The 27,525-nt window shown below is 50.1% G+C and overlaps 2 protein-coding genes across 2 annotated transcripts; both read left to right on the forward strand.

Moving 5' to 3' along the window:
* Positions 1-543: 543 nt before the first annotated feature.
* On the forward strand, positions 544-8,174 carry LOC144105707 (uncharacterized). Its single transcript, XM_077638810.1, has 3 exons — positions 544-849; positions 5,877-6,659; positions 7,492-8,174. Exons 2-3 carry the CDS (start codon positions 5,881-5,883, stop codon positions 7,943-7,945), a joined length of 1,233 nt encoding a protein of 410 aa, XP_077494936.1. The 5' UTR covers positions 544-849; positions 5,877-5,880; the 3' UTR covers positions 7,946-8,174.
* A 6,205-nt stretch (positions 8,175-14,379) lies between these two features.
* Positions 14,380-27,294, forward strand: LOC144104744 (uncharacterized). The gene is made up of 3 exons (XM_077637913.1): positions 14,380-14,569; positions 24,997-25,779; positions 26,627-27,294. The coding sequence occupies exons 2-3, from the start codon at positions 25,001-25,003 to the stop codon at positions 27,078-27,080; spliced, it is 1,233 nt and encodes a 410-aa protein (XP_077494039.1). The 5' UTR covers positions 14,380-14,569; positions 24,997-25,000; the 3' UTR covers positions 27,081-27,294.
* Positions 27,295-27,525: the final 231 nt, after the last annotated feature.

Raw genomic sequence — 27,525 nt, forward strand, 5'->3', positions numbered from 1 at the left:
TTCGTATGCGTATCATAAGCGTTTGAAAATAGCGGCTATGTACAGAAACCGACGCAACGGTTAGTCAGAACTCAGAGGTCGATATGTTTACGCGTAACATTTCGCAGCTCCTGCAAAATTCTGGGCATTCACAAAGTTTGGCAAGATTTTGGATAGGAATAAGATAGTACCCCTTTTGATCGTGATAGTACCAACAAAGGCTTCCAAGAAACCATGTGCGCAACATTTCATGCACCGTGATCGAAAACACGGGAAAGGTAGCTCTTCAAAAATAACAGCGCGAAAAACGTAGACGAAGGGTAGAAAAACACACGAAGGCGCTTGTCTTGTGTTTTGTATTGTGTTTTGTCCGTCTCCGTTTTTCGCGCTGTTATTTTTGAATATGTATCACCAACTCGCCCGAATAGCTAGGGCTACCTCAATCGTAATCTACGCATCGTCCGGACACGGCAACACGACAGGCGACCTCATGGAGATCCAACCAACCCAACGTCGGCCACAACCACTGATCTAAGTCGATGACGATGCTGATGCGACAGTACTTTGGAACGTGTGGGCCAGTGTGCGCATTTTTTGCGAGGCGAAAGAACACACGCGTCATATACGCCGCTGAAGCTGAAGTTGCGCCATCTGTCAAGTTGTTGCGAAAACAAAACCCACTGGCGGACAATTCTGACCAATCGCTGGTCGCCTCACATCAGACGAATCTCCAGTGCTGCACTCATCGACACAACCCACTGCAACGCACATGTTTGAAGTCGTAGCGCTCAGCAGCGTTTTCCTTCGCTCGAAAGTTGTTATTGCAAGCCCTTGCACTCGTCCGTCGCTTCAGGATTAACCTTCTAGCTGGTAAGTGTGTTGCCACCAACCTCATGTCAATATGGCTTCCTGTTTGCATACCGTGATATTTTGACTTTTCTTCGAAAGTCGCCGCGCGCAATCTGCGTAACCGCCAACTGATGAACAAAGGATTTCGAGTCGCGCTGCAAGCCATTCGCTTTTTCCAATATTTTCCTCGTAGTCAATATACGCTGTCCGCAGACAATTATTGAGCAGAAAACATGGGCCATGTTGAAACTGTGCGGATACCAATAACACAAAAAGGCATTTGAGAGAAATTGAAAGCGCGGTCGTGAAGCCTGCTTCCTACGGTGAATGCTTGCGTCTATGGCGTCTCTGTGTATCGCAGCGAATTCACACGTGCAACGGAAATGAGCGTCTCGCACGATTGTCCGTTATATTTCTCGTACTTTCACTACTCGCATAATGAGTTGCATGGTTGTTTTCGCTACGACAACATGCCGAGGAAACGCTGTCATTCATCAGGGCGCGTCGATTATGCGTTTCTATAGTTGCTGGTTGTTACCGACTTACCGCCCTGAGCGAAAGAAAATTCGATTACATGACGCTAATAGACGCGAGAAGCTCGAAAGATTTAAGCTAAAGAGATTAGCTTAATATCGAGTCGTCGCATACGGTATACGTGCTTTCTAGCAGTGTTTTTAAGTTTTGGCCCTGCCGCTGAGTGCGCTCGGCTACTGGCCGGAGATACGGGCTGCGGCGGCAGCATTTGACAGAGGCGAAACGCAAAAGGCGCCTGTGAAGACCTGTCTGTCAGCTCCAGGTGGACTAAAATAATCCTAAGACCTCCACAACGGCGTCTCTTGTATCCCGCGTGCCTAGCCAGTTGGCGTTAATTCCCTTTGTTATTGATGACCGCTGTTGTGAGACTGCTGACGCACGGTGTTACTGCGGTCCTGTTGGGTTTTGGTCAGTGCTGGTGCTGCTTCCTTGAAACGCTTTTTTTTTTCTTGCCGACATATTCGTGACTTATGCATTATGATTCTGACGTGCTGAACACGTACTGTACGTGTGCGTATGGCGTTTTTACGGGAAATGCTTTAGTTATTTTCGTGTCATGCCTTACCATACCATGTTCTCCTTGTTTACGCCGTGGTGGCTCACAATCTGAAATGCGCCATGAGGTGAACATGATATGGTATGGTGTGGTGTGTGCCACTGCCGCAGGTCGACGAAACAGGAGATGGCTTATGTTGCTGTATCGTTGCACGTGACGTGTCTGCGATTTTGTTACTTCCTGGTTGATGCGTCGCTTAGAGAGAAATGGATTAGTGCTTGTCACCGTCGAAGCACTGGCTCGTTCACGCCGAAACTTCACACAGATGTGACACATGGTGTCGAACAGTGCCTTCTAGCCTGGTATTTCCTACTTTCTGCGAAATAATTCAAAGTATGGCATTACCGGAGGCGATGGACCGAGCGATTGAGTGGATCGAGCTAAAAAAAGAGTACAAAACGTTTGCAGTGTAAGTGCACACTGGTTGAAGAGGGCGAAAAAAAATTACATGTTCTCACTTTAAGTCTGCTTATGAGGGGAAATGCGAAAGCCTTTCCCTGTCCTCTGTTTCTCCCCCATTTTATATTTTAATTTTCTTTATATTTCTTTGTTTTTGTCTTATGTTTGTTTCTTTTGTGTGTTTTCATTTTTATTTTATTTTGTTTTTATTTATACGTTTTTCTTTTAATTTTTTGTTTCATTACATTATGCTGCTTATTAACTGTTGATTGACAATTCGTGCAGACAACTTCCGTCTACACGCCACTCATGAGCAAAGACAGGCTTAAGCCTTAAAACAGTTTCGTTCAGGTTTCATCAAAGAACCTCTGCTGAAGTCTAGGAAGAGCGCGTTCGTGTACGAACTCGGCTGTTTCAGATGCATTGACTGGGCCGCTCTCTACGTTCTTTCCTGCGTTCCCACGGTTGGCCGCGTTCACCGCAGCCCGCGTTTTGTGACGATCACGTGGGATATCCGCTCAGTCTGCGCGTTGACGTTCTTTTCTCTCGCGCCGACTCCGAGGCTTCCGGAGTGTCTCGTGTCGTGTTGCGGCCTGAGCTCGCTGGGCGCCTTTCGCGGGCTCGGCCGTGCCGTGGGGACACTCGCGGTTGTTCATGATCTTCGTAAGCAGAGAGGTCTAACCGAAGAGCCAAAGCTGCCAAACTAATGATCAGAGTCGATATATTAATGCGTAAGCATAGTATGGCTATGTTTGCGGTTCCGTGATCACCACGATAACGTTCGAACTGCGTTATATAAAAGAGTGGTTGCATTAGATATAACCTCAAAAAATCTCGCAGGTTCAATCATGAGGTGCATGTGCGGTATTTAGTTAATTAGAGCCACAAACGGCCAAAAACTGGGCGGGGCCGGAGCTAAAGTGACGCCAAATTTTAAAACTCAAAATGGGCAGTGATGGAACTTGATTAATCTAGGCAAAGAGGGGCGAGGAGGTGGCAATGATTCCTCCAATGCGGGTGCCACAGTGGTCTCATAATTTTTTCTGTGCTGATGAGAAAAAAAAACAGCGTCCGTAGTTCGCATGCAGCCGAGATTTCTTTTTGGGCGGTCGTTGGCGGTGGGGTATTGAGGTATTTTTGACGAGACCTCTGCTAGCATGAAGGGAGGGGAGGAATCTCCTTTGTCCTTCTTTCGCTTTTGGGCAAATGTTTTGCTCGCAATGATCGCTTGCCAGCCGGCCGGACAGTCTGCGCTACACAACGTCGGTGTACAGTCATGGGCAAAAACTGGAGAAGACACTTAGCTCCAAGGGTTTGACGCTTCAGCTTTAATGGGTTAATGCCTGGTATACGCGCTGGTGCGGAATATGCTTATTGGAAAAAAGAAAAGAACAAATTGTAGGACAATTAAGCTTTGTCTTTAAGAGTGAGACGCGACAGCTTGTCGCACTGTTGCCGAGGGGTACACGGAACGCCATCGCCCGTTCGGCGCGACGCGTGGCCGGTTAGACAATTTGACGAAAGGACGCCTGTCTCAACATATCTTGGTGGACACCCGAACCGGGCCGTAAGGAAAGGAAATTGAAATGAACAATTGCTTTTAAGGAAGGGAAATGACGCCTGTCTCACAATTCTCGCTGGACACCCGTACCGCGCCGTAGGGGAAGGAAAAACCCTTCTCTTACGGCGCGGTTCAGGTGTCCACCGAGATGCGCCATTTCTCTCTCACGGCCAAAGACGCCGACAACACCAGCTTTTCTGCGACACGACACGGGGCCCTTGACGCTGTTGCGTTATAAGGAGCTCTCTTGCGACTTCATGTGTGACCTCGTTCCCAAGAGTTCCCTGATGTCCAGGTACCCATCCAAAGTTTAAAGTAATCCCTCTGGGTTGAAGGTTACTGTCGAGGGTTTTGAATCGCTTAGCCGGTCGGATACAGCTGTGGTGGGAGCTGCACGTTCGTATGGCTTCTTGGGTGTCGATGAAAACACGTTCACGCCCGGCCTCGTTAACGGTGCTGGTAGCTTTTTCTACAGCGTAAACTATTGCCTTCAACTCCGCTTCGCGTGTTGAAGGTTTTTTTTTGTGAGAAGCAGCACTTGGTGGTTCCGGTCTCGAGGCAGTACCGTGCTACTGTGGTTTTGTTGTCCTTCTTGGTTGCATGCCTGTAAATATGAATGGTTCCGCCTGGAGCGCAGTCCAGTTCTTTCAAGTGTTGGGTTGCAGCTCGCTGTCTCCTGGCTTTTTGTGTCGGTCCAACATTTACCTTGACAGGCCTATGATCGACCGCCACCACATCATCCTATGGAGGACTGGAAATCGGAGGTTAATCTTGTAATAATAATGATAATAATATCTTCCTTGTTCTGTTTCATCTAAAGTTGAATTTGCGCTATATTATCCATTTTTGCGCGGTCTTCGACATAATTTAGTTGAGACTTGAGATTGTAGGTGAAGGTTCTCAATGTTTGTGAACTTCGTAAAACCAGTGATTACTCTTGTTGCCCCTCTATTCAGTCGCTTTGGAGTGAGCTATTGATTCTTCGTAAGATAGTGGTAGTTTATGTTGTAGAGCATCTTGGAAATCATCAGTGCGTTTACAAGGGTGCCCAGTGTTGTTTTCTCGGCTCCCCACAATGAAAAAGTGGTTTGCTTGATGAGATGAAGCGTTTGTTTCTAAGTGGGATAAGTTTGAGTCATCCAAGTTCCAGCTTCGCTGTGCTTGTCGACAGGAAGTCCGAGTACTCTTCTGCTACGTTTATGTGTAAGACGTTGACCGTTTGTTTAGAAGTCTACAGCCCCTTTGAAAACGAAAATTGGTTCTTAGGGAAAGGAAATGGCGCAGTGTCTGTCTCACATATGGGCAGACACCTGAACCGCGCCTTAAGGGAATGGATAAAGGAGGGAGTGAAAGAAGAAATACAGGAAGAGGTGCCGTATAGTGGAGGGCTCCGGAATAATTTCGACCACCTTGGGATCTTTAACGTGCTCTGACATCGCACAGCTTCTTTAACTTGAGATATTCGGAGGCGTCGATTTGCATCGAATATATGAAATTGTCTTCTCGCGAGATCGACTGAGGAATTTTCTTGGAGAAACAAGGCCACGAAAAGTAGGCTGACGCGCGCTTAAAAATGTAACAACGGTTTACTGACGTTTAGGCACGGAACCAGTCCTGCTCAGAGCGCTACATTATTCCAGACGAGCATTTATAGGGGTTGCAAAAACGCTGCTACAATGCGTCCGATTTAACACCCCCTGAGAATATATATATATATATATATATATATATATATATATATATATATATATATATATATATATATATATATATATATATATATATATATATATATATATATATATATATATATATATATATATATATATTGATGCTAGAATGCCCTTGGGTATGGTATCATCATCATTACGTTTGTTTACAAACGTCAAAACTGTGTACGTGCAAATGCCAGCTTTCGAAGACAGACATCCCCGAAGCTTCTGTCTCTGTGCTTTTCCCCCGTTTGCCCCTACATCGCATTTCACAAACAACTTCCAGCGCCATGGCTGCAGCTGTCAGGGACCTCTCCTGCTCGTTCGCGTTGTTCATGGCGGTGGACGACGAAATCGCTGCGGAGCGTCGTCGGCAGTGCGCCTTCCACTGCGACTGGAGCGACGCGGTGCTCATCAGGGCCGCCCAGGAGGTCCTCATGGGCGTGCAGTACCCAGACGACGCCAAGCGCCGCTCGCTCTACGCGTCCTGGCTCCGGGCGTTCGCCAACAGCGGCTGGCAGCGAGGCTTCGATAAGCTGATGCTCAACTGCGTGGCGGCCACGCCGTCCCCGACCAACCCGGGGAAGCCCCTCTTCGCGGACCTGTTCAGGGTCGGTTGCCCGGTGGGCCGGTGGCAGCGGAGGGGCTTACTCTTGAACGCCGCCAGGCTTCCCGCCATGTTCGCGTGCAAGGCGAAAAACGTCGAGCCACTGCCGGAGAACTCGGCCTTCTTCAGGTTCATGGCCGACCTGGTCCGAAAGGGCGGCACCAACCGAGAGGCCCTGGACGAAGCAGGCATGATCATCGGATTCTGCAGCCTGGCGTTGGCCGTAGTCGCAGCCAAGCCGGCCAAAAATGTGCAGCAATTCTTCGAGACTCAGATGAAGAGCGCGCTGGCTGCGGCGGTGCCGACCACGTTCGACGGGGACATTCCCTGGCCCGGGGGCAGATTCATGCTGGAGCTCACCCGCTCGGCCCACTCGGCGCACGGCGTGATCAAGCCCTACATTGTGCTCCTGGCCGTCGGCCAGTACATCTACCACGTCAAGGCGATGGATGCAGCACGCAGGTAATGAACGTTCCTTATCAACGCGATAGCGTTGTAGAGCACGCGTGCCGCGGAGAATCCGGCGTCGGTGTCGTCGTTGACCGTAAGCGAAAAATCCACGAAAGGTCCCCATGGAAGCAACCTGGGATGCAGGTGGCTCACCTACGTCAGTCACGTGACGTTGCGGCGTCATCGCAGCCTGCCCACCGTGGCAGGTGGCAGTTAAGTTAATGATTGGCCGCTCGGAAAGAGCGACTTGGGTCGCAAAACGCCCACCGGTGGCAGCACCTGCAATCGCGGGGCAGTGGCGCACCGCAGCGCCAGCAGTGTTATGAGGACTCCCCAGGTACATCTATGAAGGTGAGGTAGAGAATCGCCAACTCTGCATATATGAGCACTAACCCACTAAGGCTATTGTGCCATACCCTTGAGGCGGGGCTCAAGTGTCCCCTCCAATTTTTAGTCTGTGTTTCACTCAAACAGAGCCCCGCTTCACTTTCGCATTTCGATAAAAGCTTGAGCGGTGCGTTGGCACTTCATTGCTGTAACCCATATACTCTTAGCAATTATTGAAGGGTAATTATTAATTCGTAATTAGTCAGTACTTTGTGATTAGGATTTAATCGGTAATTAATTGGAAATAAATAACAGTATAAAACAAAAATAATCAAAAATCAAATGTATAAATATCTAAAAATTAGAGAACTAAAAAATTACAAAAAATAAATAAGAAACAAATAACGAAAATTTAAAAATTAAAAGAGGCAGCCAAAGTTGGCGCAGTAAGGATTTCGCCTCGTGCACTTCAGATCGCCAAAGTGTCGCCTGAATTTTATTCTTTTTCATTTTTAAGCGCTGACATGAACTTCCTGATGGAGGCCTTCCTGAAGCCGGCAAAGTTCGGCCACTTGGAGGTCGTGGAACTCTTCTCCGACGTGCGGGACCAGACCGGACTGGACACCACCCAGCTGTGCCAGATCCTCGCCGAGGACTCCTCGGTGTCGGAGTCCAGTAAACGGGTCAGCGAGTTCTTTGCCTGCGCAGGGCGGTCATCGCACCTGTCCCTGCCCTGGTGCCGTGCGGCCAGCAGCTGCTTCTGCCCCGAACTGGCCCTTGACAAGAACATTGACTACGCCCTGAGGCTCATGGCGTTCCTCGCTCCCGACCCTGGCGACCGGGTGTGGAAGAAACGGGAGTTTGCGGCCGCCGGCGAGTCCCGCATCAGAGAGGCTCGGCTGTGGGCGAGGGAGTTCAAGCGCGCTCTGCGCAAAGGGAAATACGGAGACCTCCCCAACTGGAAGCCGTAAAGAGCCACGGCGGTTCGGGTGCGTCCGGCTTGAAGACTGCTTGTAGCCGCTGCGGCACTCAGCAGTGTCCTGCTTCAGCAGGTTTTCGGGCTGTCCGTGTTTCGAGTTCCTAATTGTCCGGAATCGAGAGGATTCCGCCTCTGTTTCATTTCATAGATCTCAGTGCACTTGCGAAGTAAGCACTTGCGCCTTCACACCAACGTCTTTCATGTAATAAACAAATTTCTTTATTTGCTGCAGGTTGTACCGACTCACTTACAGCGTTTCCACCCCTTTTCATCAGCGAGAAGGTGGGCCGCACTGGAATCTAATGCAAAGACCATAAAACTCCAAGAACGGTTTTCAGGCGGACTAGATGGTATTTCTCGTTCATGATTAAAGTGCGCAAAAAAGTGGGGGACAAAGACAAGAAACACGCACTGCGCTCTGTGTGTGTGTACGTGTTTCCTGTCTCTGTCCCCATTCTTTCGCGCAGTTTAATCATGAATCCAAAACCTTGCTCTCGTAGTCGGGAGTATATGTCGGCTCGTTTGTTTGTTTTTTTGCGATAGCATACAAGTCTCACTAGAACAAAAAAGAAAGAAAACCAGCGGCGACCGTGCGGTGTAGTCCAGCAAAATCGTGATTGGCTGGCGGGCAGTGAGGTCATCAGAGCAGCGAAATCCCATTGTCAGCTGGGACGTGAAGTCGCCAGCCCGGAGACTGTCCACTGGCTAGAGGCAGTGCCGTCACCAGACCCAGTGCCACCTCGCTGTGACCGTCAAAATTCAGGGCGTCTAAACTAAGACGGCCAAAAGCTTGGAGGTCTTTTTAAACCACATTATAGAAGACGAAAATGCGATTGCATTTTCCAGTTGGCACTCAATGATTCCAAAGGAGCCCCAAAATATTGCAAGTATAGATCCACCCCAGAAAATAGATTTAGGTGAATTGATAGGTTAGTGGCAGATTAACGTGGATTAGTATATTCCCATACGATAATCCAATGGAAGGTATTGGAACATTTTAGTCATATGAGTTTCATATTTGACAGCGTTGAACATTATCCCAACCGAATCGCGCGCCGCCATTCCTATAAACGTATTCGCAGGTGACTGAATCTGCGGCTTCAGCGCAATAGGAGGACCGCATGTAAATTACCTTCCGGTTCAGCATTCTTCCTATTTCCTTCGGGACTGTTGGTACACACTGTAAACGCAAGCCTATGCATGGCAGTAAACGATTCGTCCTCCCGCGCACTTTCTAATAAAAGACGAAATGTCGTCCGTATGGGAGTAAATTTTCATCATTCTTTGGCCACGAATGTGCTAAAATTTGAAACCTGGCCGTGCCTTTTTTTTTTTTTGCAGGCGGCAGCGGTACTATGAAGATTTGATCACGGCAGCAGAGTTTACGCGGTTACCAAGAATATTTAAATTTATTTGGGAGGTTTTACCCGATACTGTGTTAGCATATATGCACTTTTACGCAGTTAGTTTTTTAAGAAACTTTGAAGAAAATTTTGAGTGCTGGGCACTCGTCGGCAGCCGGCGACGCGCTGCCGTCACACATGACGTCACTGTGTTCGGACCACTCAGAGTGGCACGCGCAGTGACGTCATGTGCAACGTCACTGTATGCGGGGTGAGGTGCAATTCCATTGTTCCACCTCCCCATTTCAACCTCTCAATCCTTCGTGTAACACCGACGGCGTAGACCAGGGAAACATGCCATGAACAGCTGTGGCTGTGAAAAGACCGTCAGGCATTCAAGTGAAGGTAAGCGTTTTTATGCTCGTGTTCCCGACCATCAGGCATCTAACACAGCGTATCGTCCTGCATTTAAATGGCATTTAAAAGCCCAACAAAAATGTTGATAGGCCTCTTATCACCCCTAATTAATGATATGCGTGAAAAGGGCAAGGAGCAATTACAAAAACGATTAGTCATAAGCCTGAAATCTTTATTACCGTGCACAATGCAGATTGCTACATATTGGCGTCAGGTGGCGAGAATAATGAAACAAATTAAACAATAATTGTACTATTTTACCCATAGCGAAGCCTGCATTGCGTGACTTCGTCGGTTATCAAAAATGAATGCTACTGAATGTTTTATGCTTTGTGAAGTTTTATGTCATGTATTATGGTATGGTGTATGGTAAGGTATGGTATGGTGTGTGGGGTTTAATGCACCAAAGCTGCGAGGGTTCCGGATTATAATTTGTACCACGTGGTGTTCCTGAAGTGACATTACATTGTACCGCAAATAGAGCCCAAGTGCACAGAGTGAATGTGCTCCTTTTTGTTTGCCCGGTGTCCCTGCTCTTAACGAGAGTGGCTTTCGCGAAGCGGCACCTCCATTTACGAAGACGTGCACTCTTCAAACTGCGCCGCTGAATTGACACATACGTGACTCTAGGAACCATGCAATCTCTGCTTGCACCACATACGAGTATATATGGGCGAGAAAGAGGAGCATTGTCCGCTTCACTATACGGGGCACTAGTCCGGCAGATTGGAAATTTCCCCAGGCAGTTCCCTTCATCAACGAACTGGACTGCTGGACCGGCGGCTCTTATCAGGCCATCATTACAGACGCTACAGACTAATTGCATAGCGCGATCCGCTGCTGTGATCCGCTTCCAAGGGGCGCCACTGCGCATGCGCAGATCACTTTGAGGGCGTCAGATGGCGCCAGGCGCCGGCACGCTGCGCGCATGCGTCGGGATCGACCAGTCAGCACGCAGGCACGTGGCGTGCGCATTCGCGACTGTTGGTCGCGCTTAGCGGTGACTATCAACCTCTCTGCCTTCCTTTGTAAATAAACCTCCTCTCTAGCGTGCGTGCGTGTTTTTTTTTCTGAGGGGGGGGGGGGGGGTGCGTGATAATAAGCGTGATGGGAACCACGTACTTCGATATGCCCACTGCTCGTGAGCAGACGAGGAGAAACGATAGTTGAGAATCTTGCCGCAAGAGACAGAAGTAAATATCTTGCGGCATTTGGAATATATGATTCAAGGTTTATCCTTTGATCACCTGTCTGAGGGGGCCTCTTCCGCATTACGTCTTCCAGAGCTGACCTGAGATTCCTTGAGGAAGCCTTCCTGACGCCTGCAAAGTTCGGCAACCTCGAGGTAGTCGAGCTTCTCTACAAAGTGCAGCAGCAGACCGGACTCACCGCTGCGAAGCTCAACAGCATCCTCAGGGAGTGCGACAACGAGACCGTCTCGAAGACTTGCGGCCGCGTCGACGTCTTCGTCGAAGGAGCGGAGAGGCCGACGCAGAGGACCAGGCCCTGGTGCCGCTCGTCCAACTACTACTTCTTCGCGGACCTCGACTTTGACCAGAACGTGGACTACGCCATGAGGCTGATGGCGTTTCTGGCACCGGACCCCAACGACCACCGCTGGCAGAGGAAGGAGCTTGCGGATGCGTCCGGGCCGCGCACCAAGCAGGCTCGACTGTGGGCCAGGAACTTTAAGCGCTCTCTGCGCAAGGGTATATACGGCGAACCTTGCAGAGAGGGTTGCAACTAGTGATGCTGTGAAAAAGGCAGGTTGGTTTGCGGTGTCAGTGCACGTGGAACGAACCCCAGGTGGTCGAAATTTCCAGAGCCCTCCACTACGGCGTCCCTCATAGCCTGAGTCGCTTTGGGACGTTAAAACCCCATGAACCATAAACCTTTTGACGCGACAGCGTTAGAGCGGACATTAGGTGGAAAATCCGTGCGCGATGCCACACCTATTCAGGATTGGTCGAGAGGATTGTGACGTCACGCGTTGAGCTGTGGAATGAAAACGGTTAAAGCGGCGGCTGCGTTTTTATGGAGTAAAAACGCTAAGGCACCCGCGTGCTGTGCGATGTCACTGCACGTTAAAGATCCCCTGGTGGGCGAAATTATGCCAGAGACCTCCACTACGGCACCTCTTTCTTCTTTCAGTCCCTCCTTTATCCCTTCCCTTCCGGTGTCCACCAAGATGTGAGGCTATTACTGCGCCATTTCCTTTCCTCAAAAAGCATGTACCTGTATGGTGAATAAAGCACGGTGTTCATGGCGCCTCCGACTCCTGACGCAACGACCAGCGCTTGAGTTCGCACGTGGAAGCAGCGGTATGATGTCACTCCGTGGTGAAGGTCTCTCACCTCACTGAGCAACAAACTTCATTGCTCCAGAGAAAGAGCTTTGTCATAGAATGCAGCAGTAGACAAGCATAGAGGGCAGCGAACCTGCGTAACGCATGTCTGCGTAAAATGTATATAAGTCGAACCTCGTTATAAGTTGTAACGGAACGGTTTATAACGAAATAATGAATATAACGAAGGAATGACGATTCCGGTTGAAAGCTCGGTCAACACGGGCTATAACGAAGCTACGGATATAACGAAGTAATCGTCAGGCGCCTTCAGTTTCGTTATAACGAGGTTCAGCTGTATTCATTACCCATGGCTGACATCCCAGCACCGTAATCGACAATTCCAGACTTTCAGGGACACTAATTTCAACGCAAACGAGATAATCCGCACGTCGACTCAGAACATTTGCCCACTTTTTTTCTCGTCGTTGACCAAATTCAAGTGGCAGGAGAAGTCGAAGTCGCACTAATGTCGGGTAAAACTCAAGAATGAAGCGTCCTTTCTCCGACAGAGGTCCCGCTTAAAGCCAATGACGTCAGCTAGCGTGACAATGCAGGAAGGAGACTATACATGACCATGGAAGGAGAGGGCTATCCCCTTTCATCTGCTACTCCCTGCATTGTTACGCTATAGCAGGCCCATGAGAATCGTCCGACGTCATTGGCTGGAAGGGGGTCCTTCGACGGGCAGAAGCTGCTTCGTTCTTGAATTGTATCCTGCAGCAGTTGTCTGGTCGCTGCACCAGTGCCAGACGCCTTACTGCCGCCGCATACAGCCCGGCTCCGCCAATTCGCCGCACAAACACAGCCCAGTTTCTTCGCCGAGACGGGATTAACGCCAACAAAACTCGTCAGGCGTGTCAAACCCGTCGTTGTGTTTCATATAATTATGAAATAATCTGCACAGGCAATTTTTGAATGATGTGACGCTTGATATGCTTGTTAACAATGTCTATAATTGTTTCTATCAAGAAAAGTCGTTTTTTGTAAATAATTGCTGTCATAAGCTCTGTTTTTCGCACATCAGTCTTTTCATTTGCCTTATTCTTGTTCGAATCCCATCTGAGAGGCTGATTTTTTTAGTGTTGTATGCTTTTTTGATCCATGATTTCGAAGATCGCGCCTTCTTACCAGTTGTGCTGGTGTCAGCACATTTGCGCACCCTTGCAAGAGCCCGAGAGTGAGTGTCAGTATTGTTAAACAATAAACCACGCGTGTCATGATACTCGTGCAGAAACGAGGTAGCTGTCGCATAGGCAATAGCCGTAGCGCCTTTCTTCCTTAAGACCGAAATGTCCAGGCGACCAGGCAAGCGACCGTCTGACGCTAGAAGCGCATACGCAGCAACAACCAGCACAGCTACGAACGAGACAGTCCGGCTCAGTTTCATTAGCGCACCCTTCATTCCACCCTTCTCACCGCGACCTAACCTGATACCTGCTGATACCCACGCCGGTATGCAACCCCCCCCCCCCCCCCCCCCCTCTCCGCACTGAATCGGAATTCGAGATGCGCACCTAAGCGCGCCTGCAGCGCTGCAGCTCGTTCAGCACTATACGTTTACGGACGCATCCATGCACACAAGCGAACGCCAGTTCCGAACAATCACTCTGTGGTTCAACGAAGCTTGTACTTCGGCACGATTTCATGGTGAGCCGATTGGGAATTCGTATGCGTATCATAAGCGTTTGAAAATAGCGGCTATGTACAGAAACCGACGCAACGGTTAGTCAGAACTCAGAGGTCGATATGTTTACGCGTAACATTTCGCAGCTCCTGCAAAATTCCGGGCATTCACAAAGTTTGGCAAGATTTTGGATAGGAATAAGATAGTACCCCTTTTCATCGTGATAGTACTAACAAAGGCTTCCAAGAAACCATGTGCGCAACATTTCATGCACCGTGATCGAAAACACGGGAAGGGTAGCTTTTTAAAAAATAACAGCGCGAAAAACGTAGACGAAGGGTAGAAAAACACACGAAGGCGCTTGTCTTGTGTTTTGTATTGTGTTTTGTCCGTCTCCGTTTTTCGCGCTGTTATTTTTGAATATGTATCACCAACTCGCCCGAATAGCTAGGGCTACCTCAATCGTAATCTACGCATCGTCCGGACACGGCAACACGACAGGCGACCTCATGGAGATCCAACCAACCCAACGTCGGCCACAACCACTGATCTAAGTCGATGACGATGCTGATGCGACAGTACTTTGGAACGTGTGGGCCAGTGTGCGCATTTTTTGCGAGGCGAAAGAACACACGCGTCATATACGCCGCTGAAGCTGAAGTTGCGCCATCTGTCAAGTTGTTACGAAAACAAAACCCACTGGCCGACCAATCTGACCAATCGCTGGTCGCCTCACATCAGCCGTCTCTCCAGTGCTCCACTCATAGACACATAACCCACTGCGACACACGTGTTCGTAGCTCTCAGCAGCGGTTTCCTCCGCTCGAAAGTTGTTATTGCAAGCCCTTGCACTCGTCCGTCGCTTCAGGATTAACCTTCTAGCTGGTAAGTGTGTTGTCAACAACCTCATGGCAATATGGCTTCCTCTTGCATGCCGTGATATTTTGACTTTTCTTTGAAAGGCGCCGCGCGCAATCTGCGTAACCGCCAACTGATGAACAAAGGATTTCGAGTCGCGCTGCAAGCCATTCGTTTTTTCCAATATTTTCCTCGTAGTCAATATACGCTGTTCGCAGACAATTATTGAGCAGAAAACATGGGCCATGTTGAAACTGTGCGGATACCAATAACACAAAAAGGCATTTGAGAAAAATTGGAAGCGCGGTCGTGAAGCCTGCTTTCTACGGTGAATGCTTGCGTCTATGGCGTCTCTGTGTATCGCAGTGAATTCACACGTGCAACGGAAATGAGCGTCTCGCACGATTGTCCGTTATATTTCTCGTACTTTCACTACTCGCATAATGAGTTGCATGGTTGTTTTCGCTACGACAGCATGCCGAGGAAACGCTGTCATTGATCAGGGCGCGTCGATTATGCGTTTCTAGTTGCTGGTTTCCGATTTACCGCCCTGAGCGAAAGAAAATTCCATGGCGCTAATTAGACGCGAGAAGCTCGAAAGGTTTAAGCTAAAGAGATTAGCTTAATATCGAGTCGTCGCATACGGTATACGTGCTTTCTAGCAGTGTTTTAAAGTTTTGGCCCTGCCGCTGTGTGCGCTCGGCGACTGGCCGGAGATACGGGCTGCGGCGGCAGCATGTGACAGAGGCGAACCGCAAAAGGCGCCTGTGAAGACCTGTCTGTCAGCTCCAGGTGGACTAAAATAATCCGGACACCTCCACAACGGCGTCTCTTGTATCCCGCGTGCCTAGCCAGTTGGCGTTAATTCCCTTTGTTATTGATGACCGCTGTTGTGAGACTGCTGACGCACGGTGTTACTGCGGTCATGTTGGGTTTTGGTCAGTGCTGGTGCTGCTTCCTTGAAACGCTTTTTTTTTCTTGCCGACATATTCGTGACTTATGCATTATGATTCTGACGTGCTGAACACGTACTGTACGTGTGCGTATGGCGTTTTTACGGGAAATGCTTTAGTTATTTTCGTGTCATGCCTTACCATACCATGTTCTCCTTGTTTACGCCATGGTGGCTCACAATCTGAAATGCGCCGTGAGGTAAGAACATGGTACGGTATGGTATGGTATGTGCCACTGCGGCAGGTTGATGAAACGAGAGACGGTTTATGTCACTGTATCGTTGCACGTGATGTGTCTGCGATTTTGTTACTTCCTGGTTGATGTGTCGCTCAGAGAGAAATGGATTAGTGCTTGTCACCGTCGGAGCACTGGCTCGTTCACGCCGAAACTTCACACAGATGTGACACATGGTGTCGAACAGTGCTTTCTAGCGTGGTATTTCCTACTTTCTGCGAAATAATTCAAAGTATGGCATTGCCGGAGGCGATGGACCAATTAAGCGATTGAGTGGATCGAGCTAAAAAAAGAGTGCAAAACGTTTGCAGTGTAAGTGCACACTGGTTGAAGAGGGCGAAAAAAAATTACATGTTGGCACTTTAAGTCTGCTTATGAGAGGAAATGCGAAAGCCTTTCCCTGTCCTCTGTTTCTCCCCCATTTTATATTTTAATTTTCTTTATATTTCTTTGTTTTTGTCTTATGTTTGTTTCTTTTGTGTTTTCATTTTTATTTTATTTTGTTTTTGTTTATACGTTTTACATTTAATTTTTTGTTTCATTACATTACGCTGCTTATAAACTGTTGATTGACAGTTCGTGCGGACAACTTCCGTCTACACGCCACTAATGAGCGAAGACAGGCTTAAGCCTTAAAACAGTTTCGTTCAGGTTTCATCAAAGAACCTCTGCTGAACTCTAGGAAGAGCGCGTTCGTGTACGAACTCGGCTGTTTCAGATGCATTGACTGGGCCGCTCTCTACGTTCTTTCCTGTGTTCCCACGGTTGGCCGCGTTCACCGCAGCCCGCGTTTTGTGACGATCACGTGGGATATCCGCTCAGTCTGCGCGTTGACGTTCTTTTCTCTCGCGCCGACTCCGAGGCTTCCGGAGTGTCTCGTGTTGCGGCCTGAGCTCGCTGGGCGCCTTTCGCGGGCTCGGCCGTGCCGAGGGGACACTCGCGGTTCTTCATGATCTTCGTAAGCAGAGAGGTCTAACCGAAGAGCCAAAGCTGCCAAACTAATGATCAGAGTCGATATATTAATGCGTAAGCATAGTATGGCTATGTTTGCGGTTCCGTGATCATCTCGATAACGTTCGAACTGCGTTATATAAAAGAGTGGTTGCATTAGATATAACCTCAAAAAATCTCGCAGGTTCAATCATGAGGTGCATGTGCGGTATTTAGTTAATTAGAGCCACAAACGGCCAAAAACTGGGCGGGGCCGGAGCTAAAGTGACGCCAAATTTTAAAACTCAAAATGGGCAGTGATGGAACTTGATTAATCTAGGCAAAGAGGGGCGAGGAGGTGGCAATGATTCCTCCAATGCGGGTGCCACAGTGGTCTTATAATTTTTTTCTGTGCTGATGAGAAAAAAAAACAGCGTCGCACGTAGCCGAGGTTTCTTTTGGGGGGGGGGGGGGGGGGGGGGGGGTCGATGGCGGTGGAGTACTGAGGTATTTTTGACGAGACCTCTGCTAGCATGAATGGAGGGGAGGGATCTCCTTTGTCCTTCTTTCGCTGTTGGGCAAATGTTTTGCTCGCAATGATCGCTTGCCAACCGGCCGGACAGTCTGCGCTATACAACGTCGGTGTACAGTCATGGGCAAAAACTGGAGAAGACACTTAGCTCCAAGGGTTTGATGCTTCAGCTTTAATAGGTTAATGCCTGGTATACGCGCTGGTGCGGAATATGCTTATTGGCAAAAAGAAAAGAAAAAATTGTAGAACAATTAAGCTTCGTCTTTAAGAGTGAGACGCGACAGCTTGTCGCACTGTTGCCGAGGGGTACACGGAACGCCATCGCCCGTTCGGCGCGACGCGTGGCCCGTTGGACAATTTGACGAAAGGACGCCTGTCTCAACATATCCTGGTGGACACCTGAACCGGGCCGTAAGGAAATGATATTGAAATGAACAATTGCGTTTAAGGAAGGGAAATGACGCCTGTCACAATTCTCGCTGGACACCCGTACCGCGCCGTAGGGGAAGGAAAAACCCTTCCCTTACGGCGCGGTTCAGGTGTCCACCGAGATGCGCCATTTCTCTCTCACGGCCAAAGACGCTGACGACACCGCCTTCACTCCGACACGGGGCCCTTGACGCTGTTGCGTTAAAAGGAGCTCTCTTGCTACTTCATGTGCGACCTCGTTGCCAAGAGTTCCCTGATGTCCAGGTACCCATCCAAAGGTTAAAGTAATCCCTCTGGGTTGAAGGTTACTGTCGAGGGTTTTGAATCGCTTAGCCGGTCGGATACAGCTGTGGTGGGAGCTGCACGTTCGTATGGCTTCTTGGGTGTCGATGAAAACACGTTCACGCCCGGCCTCGTTAACAGTGCTGGTAGCTTTTTCTACAGCGTAAACTATTGCCTTCAACTCCGCTTCGCGTGTGGAAGGTTTTTTTTTTTTTGTGAGAAGCAGCACTTGGTGGTGCCGGTCTCGAGGCAGTACCGTGGTACTGTGGTTTTGTTGTCCTTCTTGGTTGCATGCCTGTAAATATGAATGGTTCCGCCTGGAGCGCAGTCCAGTTCTTTCAAGTGTTGGGTTGCAGCTCGCTGTCTCCTGGCTTTTTGTGTCGGTCCAACATTTACCTTGACAGGCCTATGATCGACCGCCACCACATCATCCTATGGAGGACTGGAAATCGGAGGTTAATCTTGTAATAATAATGATAATAATATCTTTGTTTGCCATCAATATCTATCCTAATCTTCGCAAAATATATCTTCCTGGTTCTGTTTCATCTAAAGTTGAATTTGCGCTATATTCATTTTTGCGCGGTCTTCGACATAATTTAGTTGAGACTTCAGATTGTAGGTGAAGGTTCTCAATGTTTGTGAACTTCGTAAAACCAGTGATTACTCTTGTTGCCCCTCTGTTGAGTCGCTTTGGAGTGAGCCATTGATTCTTCGTAAGATTGAGGTAGCTTATGTTGTAGAGCATCTTGGAAATCATCAGTGCGTTTACAAGGGTGCGCAGTGTTGTTTTCTCGGCTCCCCACAATGAAAAAGTGGTTTGCTTGATGAGATGAAGCGTTTGTTTCCAAGTGGGATAAGTTTGAGTCATCCAAGTTGCAGCTTCGCCGTGCTCGTCGACAGGAAGTCCGAGTACTCTTGTGCTACGTTTATGTGTAAGACGTTGACCGTTTGTTTAGAAGTCTACAGCCCCTTTGAAAACGAAAATTGGTTCTTGGGGAAAGGAAATGGCGCAGTGTCTGTCTCACATATAGGCAGACACCTGAACCGCGCCTTAAGGGAATGGATAAAGGAGGGAGTGAAAGAAGAAATACAGGAAGAGGTGCCGTATAGTGGAGGGCTCCGGAATAATTTCGACCACCTTGGGATCTTTAACGTGCTCTGACATCGCACAGCTTCTTTAACTTGAGATATTCGGAGGCGTCGATTTGCATCGAATATATGAAATTGTCTTCTCGCGAGATCGACTGAGGAATTTTCTTGGAGAAACAAGGCCACAACAAGTAGGCTGACACGCGCTTAAAAATGTAACAACGGTTTACTGACGTTTAGGCACGGAACCAGTCCTGCTCAGAGCGCTACATTATTCCAGACGAGCATTTATAGGGGTTGCAAAAACGCTGCTACAATGCGTCCGATTTAACACCCCCTCCGAATATATATATATATATATATATATATATATATATATATATATATATATATATATATATATATATATATATATATATATATATATATATATATATATATTGTAGGGGTGTGTTTATTCGGTGAACCCAGATGATTCCAGCCGCTCAGGGGAGACTCGCAGCGAAGCGTCAGGCGTGGCGAAAGAGCAAGGCAGCGAACAACTTCTTCGTCCTTGAGAGCGGCAGCACGCGACGCATGTCAGTGGTTATATCGATGAAGATTACCACACTACAGTTTCCCCCCCGGGCAGAGAAGGAGCCATCCTGGCGACTCATGGTGCCGAAAGGACAGACGGATCGTAGTAGGGCTTGATTCGGTCCACATGAACTATTTCGCGTCCACGGCGACGCAAGTCCGCAGATGGCGTAACGGGCTCAACTACGTAGTTCACAGGAGATGTTTTTTGAAGCACTCGGTATGGACCGTGATACCGAGCAAGAAGCTTCTTTGACAGGCCGGCGGTTGTGGCAGGAACCCAGAGCCACACCAGGGAGTTGGGCGTATATGAAGGCGCCTCACCAGTGTCACGATGGTGTTTTTGTTGCCATTGATTTTCCTTTGTGAGCGAACGAGCGAGCTGACGGCATTCTTCTGCATACTGGGCGGCGTCCGAGAGTGGCGTCGATTCAGAAACATCAGGGCGGTAGGGAAAAAGCGCGTCCATTGTGCAGGTTGGCTCGCGCCCGTAAAGAAGAAAAAAGGGAGAGAATCCAGTGGTGGTCTGTATCGCAGTGTTGTACGCGTAGGTTACGAAGGGAAGAACGTGGTCCCAGTTGGAATGAGCGTCGTTGACGTACATGGCCAGCATGTCACTCAGAGTACGGTTGAAGCGTTCTGTCAGGCCATTCGTCTGAGGGTGGTAAGAAGTAGCGGTGCGATGAATGATGCGACATTCTTTCAGTAGGGCCTCGAGAGCGTCGCTCAAGAAAACGCGTCCGCGGTCACTGAGCAGTTCCTTCGGAGTCCCGTGGCGAAGAATCAAGTTGTTGAGAATGAACAAAGCAACGTCTCTTGCAGAGGCAGAGGGTAACGGTGATGTTTCAGTGTAGCGAGTCAGATGGTCTACTGCCACAATAATCCACCGGTTTCCAGCAGGAGTAGTCGGAAGAGGGCCATAGAGATCTATGCCAACGCGGTCAAACGGACGAGCAGGGCAGGGTAACGGCTGCAACGAAACAGAGGACTTCTGAGGAGTTTTTCGGCGTTGACAAGATTCGCAAGCGCGCACGAAATGTCTTACGAAGCGGTACATTCCACGCCAGTAAAATCGCAGACGTAGGCGTGTGTAGGTTTTCAATACGCCACCGTGAGCACATTGTGGGTCACCATGGTACGCAGCACAAATGTCGGCGCGGAGATGACGCGGGATGACTAGAAGCCACTTCCGTCCATCAAGCAAATAATTGCGGCGATAGAGAAGACCGTCACGAATGGAGAAGTGGTGTGCTTGGCGGACGAGCGCTTTGGAGGAATGACCGGGAGTAGGACTTGAGAGAAAATTCAAAAGTGCATTGATCCAGGGGTCATTCCGCTGCTCGGTAGCCATGTCGATAGTTGTAAGAGTCGACATATCGTAGGCACAGACGTGGTCAGACGAATTATCTCTAGGCAATGGCGAGCGGGAAAGAGCATCCGCGTCCGTATGCTTCAGCCCTGATCGATAAATGACATGAATGTCAAACTCCTGGAGACGAAGAGCCCAGCGAGCAAGGCGACCGGATGGGTCTTTCAGAGAGGCAAGCCAGCACAAAGCGTGGTGATCGGTCACAACGTAAAACGGTCGACCATACACATAAGGACGAAATTTTCCGATAGCCCAAATAATGGCCAAACATTCCCTTTCTGTGACTGAATAATTAGATTCTGCCTTTGTCAATGTTCGGCTGGCGTATGCCACAACATACTCGCTGTAACCAGGCTTACGTTGGGTAAGGACGGCACCAAGCCCAATACCGCTGGCATCAGTGTGGATCTCCGTAGGCGCAGCCGGATCAAAGTGGCGTAGAATGGGCGGCGAAACCAAAAGGCGGCGTAAAGTGTCAAAGGCTTTATCGCAGGCTGGAGTCCAGGCGGAAAGGTCGGAGCTGCCGGCAAGGAGCTGGGTCAGAGGAGCGATGATAGAGGCGAAGTTCAAGATGAAACGTCGAAAGTAGGAGCAGAGGCCGATAAAGCTCCGAAGCTGCTTCAGGGAGGTTGGCTTCGGGAACTCTGCAACTGCGCGAAGTTTGGTGGGGTCGGGAAGAATGCCGTCCTTAGAAACTACGTGGCCTAAAATTGTGAGTTTTCGAGCGGCAAAGTGGCACTTCTTCAAATTCAACTGAAGCCCAGCGCCGGCGAGACACGTGAGGACATCCTTTAGGCGGAGAAGGTGAGAAGAAAAGTCGGCAGAAAAAACTACGATGTCGTCCAGATAACAAAGACAGGTCTGCCACTTGAGTCCACGAAGAACAGTGTCCATCAGGCGCTCGAAAGTAGCCGGGGCATTGCAGAGGCCAAAGGGCATAACGTTGAACTCGTATAATCCATCCGGTGTTATAAAGGCAGTTTTCGAGCGGTCATTATCAGCCATCGGTACCTGCCAGTAGCCGGAGCGCAAATCCAAAGAGGAGAAATACTCGGCTCCCTGTAAACAGTCCAAGGCGTCGTCGATTCGCGGCAAAGGATAGACATCTTTGCGCGTGATTTTGTTAAGCCTACGGTAATCGACGCAAAACCGGATGGAACCATCTTTCTTGGTGACCAAAACAACCGGAGAAGCCCATGGACTGTTAGATGGCTGTATGACGCCCCGGCGAAGCATGTCATCCACGTTGTCAGCAATGACTTGGCGCTCAGAGGCCGACACGCGATAAGGACGCTGTCGTAAAGGTGCGTTTGTACCAGTGTCGATTGCGTGCGTAACGACAGACGTGCGACCCAGAGCAGTGTGAGGAAGGTCGAAGGCAGAAGTGAAGTTCTGTAGAAGAGCAGCGAGTTGATCGCGTTGTGCGGGTGGGAGATCTGCGTCAATAGCTTGTTGAAGAACATCGGGTGGTGTCGAAGCGGTCGCTGTATCGCAAGAGCTGAGCACATTAACGTCTAATGAAGTAGGCGTTGCAGGAAGAGTATTTACAAGCGCGGGATCAAGTTCTTCAATACGACCGAGACACTCGCCGCGTAGCAGGACGGACGGGCACGAAAATGGATTTGAGACGTACATTGCACTAAGGCCATCTTCGATCTTGAGGACCGCAAATGGAAGCAGGAGGCAGGGATGGCGTGAAGCGGCGTCGGAAGGTGTGAAGAAGACAGTCGAACTAATAACGCTTTCACAGGAGAGTGGAACGAGGGCAGCAGAAAATGGAGGAATGTCTGTGTCACTGGCGACGAGGAGTTTTGCAGGCCGGGTAGGGACGTCACACAAGACGGTATCACAAAGAGGTAAAAAGGAAACTTCCGCGCGGGCGCAGTCAATAACGGCATGATGAGTGGAAAGGAAATCGTAGCCCAGGATGATGTCGTGTGAGCAGCGAGACAGTACAATAAACTCGATGGTGTATAAGACGTCTTCGATGAGAACACGGGCCGTGCACGCCGCTGAGGGATGAATGCGCTGTGATGAGGCGGTGCGAAGCGAAAAGTCGGAAAGTGCGGTGGTCACCTTACGAAGACGACGGCAAAGAGCTTCACTGATGACTGATACGGCAGCGCCCGTGTCGACTAGAGCGAGTACTGCGACGCCGTCGACAAACACTTGAATTACGTTAGTGGGAGAACACCGAGGACTTGAAGAGTTCGAACCAAGCGCAGTTCTTGCCCCGGGAACTGCGACTGTTAGTTTCCCTCAACGGTGCCGGTAGAACGTCGGAGTGGGGACGGGGAACGGCGACGAGGGGAAGGTGATCGGCGAGCTGTGTACGTTTGATTGTCACGAGATACAAATTCGGAACTGGGCGGATTTCTCGGCGAGGGCTGGTCTGTATTGTAGGAGTAGTTCCATAGTTCAGGTCGAGAAGGTGGAAGGCGTTGGCGGCAAAGGCGTGCGACATGGCCCGGCAGCCCGCAAGAGTAGCAGATTGGTCGGTTGTCCGCGGTACGCCAAGGGTTCGTAGGGCGTTGGCGTACCCTTGGAATAGGGACATGGAATGCAGACCCAGGCAAAGGCGAAGGAAGGTTGGAAGGAGCGGCCTGGTATGAAAGAGATGCTGATGGCATGAGCGGCCTGGCCGCAACTTGGGCGTAAGTCAGTGGTGCCGTTACTTGCGCTGGCACGGGGCTGGGCGGCAGCACAGGGCTGGGCGGGAGCATGGAGCTGGGAGGAAGAACGTCAGCGATGTGATCTTGAACGGCACGCCGTATGGTAGGGGCCAAAGACGGAGCCATGTCAGGAACAAGGCGGCCACTATCCTGTAACTGAGGGACCAGCGATAGCTGGCGGGCGACCTCTTCTCGAACGAAGGCTTTGATTTGCTGAAGTAAAGGGCTGTCCTCTGATGGGGTAGAACCGCCCAGCGCAAGTGTAGAGATGGCGTCGTCTCTAACACCGGACCGCCGGGTAGAAGCGCGCTTCTTACGAAGCACGTCGTAGCTCTGGCAAAGCTTGATCACGTCACTCACCGTGGCAGGATTTTTTACCCAGAGCATTTGGCACGCGTCGTCAGAGATGCCTTTCATGATGTTCTCGATCTTATCCGCTTCAGTCATTAGCGGATCGACACGCTTGCATAGGTCCACGATGTCCTCTATATAACTAGTGAACGACTCATCGACTTGCTGAGTGCGCTCACGCAAGCGTTGTTCTGCCCGGAGCTTGCGAACTGCAGGGCGGCCGAACACTTCTGCAAAATTCTTTTTAAATGCAGACCAAGATGGCAGGTCTGCCTCATGGTTGCGAAACCAGAGGTTCGCCACGTCAGTCAGATAAAAGATTACATTGCTTAGCTTGATAGCGTCGTCCCATCTGTTGTAGCTACTGACGCGCTCATATGCCGCCAACCAATCGTCGACGTCCTGGTCGGCTGTGCCACTGAAGAAGCACGGATCACGCTGCCGTAGAGCTCCAGAACACAGCACGGTGGTTGGGAGGGGCGACGATGTCGTGGCAGTGTCATCCGGCATGCTGGAAGCAGAGGGTAACGTGCGGCTTCTTAGTTCCAGGGTGGACGGGAACGTACCCAGCAGCACCTGCACCAATTGTAGGGGTGTGTTTATTCGGTGAACCCAGATGATTCCAGCCGCTCAGGGGAGACTCGCAGCGAAGCGTCAGGCGTGGCGAAAGAGCAAGGCAGCGAACAACTTCTTCGTCCTTGAGAGCGGCAGCACGCGACGCATGTCAGTGGTTATATCGATGAAGATTACCACACTACAATATATATATATATATATATATATATATATATATATACGGGTGTGTGTGTGTGTGTGTGTGTGTGTGTGTGTGTGTGTGTGTGTGTGTGTGTAACGTCGCGGCATTGATGCTAGAATGCCCTTGGGTATGGTATCATCATCATTACGTTTGTTTACAAACGTCAAAACTGTGTACGTGCAAATGCCAACTTTCGAAGACAGACATCCCCGAAGCTTCTGTCTCTGTGCTTTTCCCCCGTTTGCCCCTGCATCGCATTTCACAAACAACTTCCAGCGCCATGGCTGCAGCTGTCAGGGACCTCTCCTGCTCGTTCGCGTTGTTCATGGCGGTGGACGACGAAATCGCTGCGGAGCGTCGTCGACAGTGCGCCTTCCACTGCGACTGGAGCGACGCGGTGCTCATCAGGGCCGCCCAGGAGGTCCTCATGGGCGCGCAATACCCAGATGACGCCAAGCGCCGCTCGCTCTACGCGTCCTGGCTACGGGCGTTCGCCAACAACGGCTGGCAGCGAGGCTTCGATAAGCTGATGCTCAACTGCGTGGCGGCCACGCCGTCCCCGACCAACCCGGGGACGCCCCTCTTCGCGGACCTGTTCAGGGTCGGTTGCCCGGTGGGCCGGTGGCAGCGGAGGGGCTTACTCTTGAACGCCGCCAGGCTTCCCGCCATGTTCGTGTGCAAGGCGAAAAACGTCGAGCCACTGCCGGAGAACTCGGCCTTCTTCAGGTTCATGGCCGACCTGGTCCGAAAGGGCAGCACCAACCGAGAGGCCCTGGACGAAGCAGGCATGATCATCGGATTCTGCAGCCTGGCGTTGGCCGTAGTCGCAGCCAAGCCGGCCAAAAATGTGCAGCAATTCTTCGAGACTCAGATGAAGAGCGCGCTGGCTGCGGCGGTGCCGACCAAGTTCGACGGGGACATTCCCTGGCCCGGGGGCAGATTCATGCTGGAGCTCACCCGCTCGGCCCACTCGGCGCTCGGCGTGATCAAGCCCAACATCATGCTCCTGGCCGTCGGCCAGTACATGTACCACGTCAAGGCGATGGATGCAGCACGCAGGTAATGAACGTTCCTTATCAACGCGATAGCGTTGTAGAGCACGCGTGCCGCGGAGAATCCGGCGTCGGTGTCGTCGTTGACCGTAAGCGAAAAATCCACGAATGGTCGCCAAGGATTGCAACCTGGGATGCAGGTGGCTCACCTACGTCAGTCACGTGACGTTGCGGCGTCATCGCAGCCTGCCCACCGTGGCAGGTGGCAGTTAAGTTAATGATTGGCCGCTCGGAAAGAGCGACTTGGGTCGCAAAACGCCCACCGGTGGCAGCACCTGCAATCGCGGGGCAGTGGCGCACCGCAGCGCCAGGAGTGTTATGAGGACTCCCCAGGTACATCTATGAAGGTGAGGTAGAGAATCGCCAACTCTGCATATATGAGCACTAGCCCACTAAGGCTATTGTGCCATACCCTTGAGGCGGGGCTCAAGTGTCCCCTCCAATTTTTAGTCGGTGTTTCACTCGAACAGAGCCCCGCTTAACTTTCGCATTTCGATAAAAGCTTGAGCGGTGCGTTGGCACTTCATTGCTCTAAGCCATATACTCTTAGCAATTACTGAATGGTAATTAGTTATTAATTTGTAATTAGTCAGTACTTTGTGATGAGGATTTAATCGGCAATTATTTGGAAATAAATAACAGTATAAAACAATATAAATAACCATATAAAAATTCGAAAGTATAAAAATCTAAAAAATTAGACAACTCAAACATTACAAAAAGAAATTCGAAATAAAAAACGAAACTTTAAAAATTAAAAGAAGCAGCCAAAGTTGGCGCAAAAAGGGTTTCGCCTCGCGCACTTCAGATCGCCAAAGTGACCCCTGAATTTTATTCTTTTTTTCATTTTTAAGCGCTGACATGAACTTCCTGATGGAGGCCTTCCTGAAGCCGGCAAAGTTCGGCCACTTGGAGATCGTGGAACTCTTCTCCGACGTGCGGGACCAGACCGGACTGGACACCACCCAGCTGTGCCAGATCCTCGCCGAGGACTCCTCGGTGTCGGAGTCCAGTAAACGGGTCAGCGAGTTCTTTGCCTGTGCAGGACGGTCATCGCACCTGTCCCTGCCCTGGTGCCGTGCGGCCAGCTGCTGCTTCTGCCCCGAACTGGCCCTTGACAAGAACATTGACTACGCCCTGAGGCTCATGGCGTTCCTCGCTCCCGACCCTGGCGACCGGGTGTGGAAGAAACGGGAGTTTGTGGCCGCCGGCGAGTCCCGCATCAGAGAGGCTCGGCTGTGGGCGAGGGAGTTCAAGCGCGCTCTGCGCAAAGGGAAATACGGAGACCTCCCCAACTGGAAGCCGTAAAGAGCCACGGCGGTTCGGGTGCGTCCGGCTTGAAGACTGCTTGTAGCCGCTGTGACGCTCAGCAGTGTCCTGCTTCAGCAGGTTTTCGGGCTGTCCGTGTTTCGAGTTCCTAATTGTCCGGAATCGAGAGGATTCCGCCTCTGTTTCATTTCATAGATCTCAGTGCACTTGCGAAGTAAGCACTTGCGCCTTCACACCAACGTCTTTCAAGTAATAAACGAATTTCTTTATTTGCTGCAGGTTGTACCGACTCACAGCGTTTCCCCCTCTTTTTATCAGTGAGGTGGGCCGCACTAGAATCCAATGCAAAGACCATAAAACTCCAAGAATGGTTTTCAGGCGGACTAGATGGGTCTTCTCGTTCATGACTAAACTGCGCAAAAAAGTGGGGACGGAGACAAGAAACACGCACTGCGCTCTGTGTGTGTGTCTGTGTTTCCTGTCT

Source organism: Amblyomma americanum, chromosome 9 (genome assembly GCF_052857255.1).
Source record: "Amblyomma americanum isolate KBUSLIRL-KWMA chromosome 9, ASM5285725v1, whole genome shotgun sequence".
NCBI classification, from domain to species: Eukaryota; Metazoa; Arthropoda; class Arachnida; order Ixodida; family Ixodidae; genus Amblyomma; species Amblyomma americanum.

Coding starts and splice junctions, on each gene's coding strand:
- LOC144105707 (XM_077638810.1), top strand. CDS start 5,881: ATGGCTGCAGCTGTCAGGGACCTCTCCTGCTCGTTCGCGTTGTTCATG. Junction 6,660..7,491: donor GCGATGGATGCAGCACGCAG/GTAATGAACGTT, acceptor TTCATTTTTAAG/CGCTGACATGAACTTCCTGA.
- LOC144104744 (XM_077637913.1), top strand. CDS start 25,001: ATGGCTGCAGCTGTCAGGGACCTCTCCTGCTCGTTCGCGTTGTTCATG. Junction 25,780..26,626: donor GCGATGGATGCAGCACGCAG/GTAATGAACGTT, acceptor TTCATTTTTAAG/CGCTGACATGAACTTCCTGA.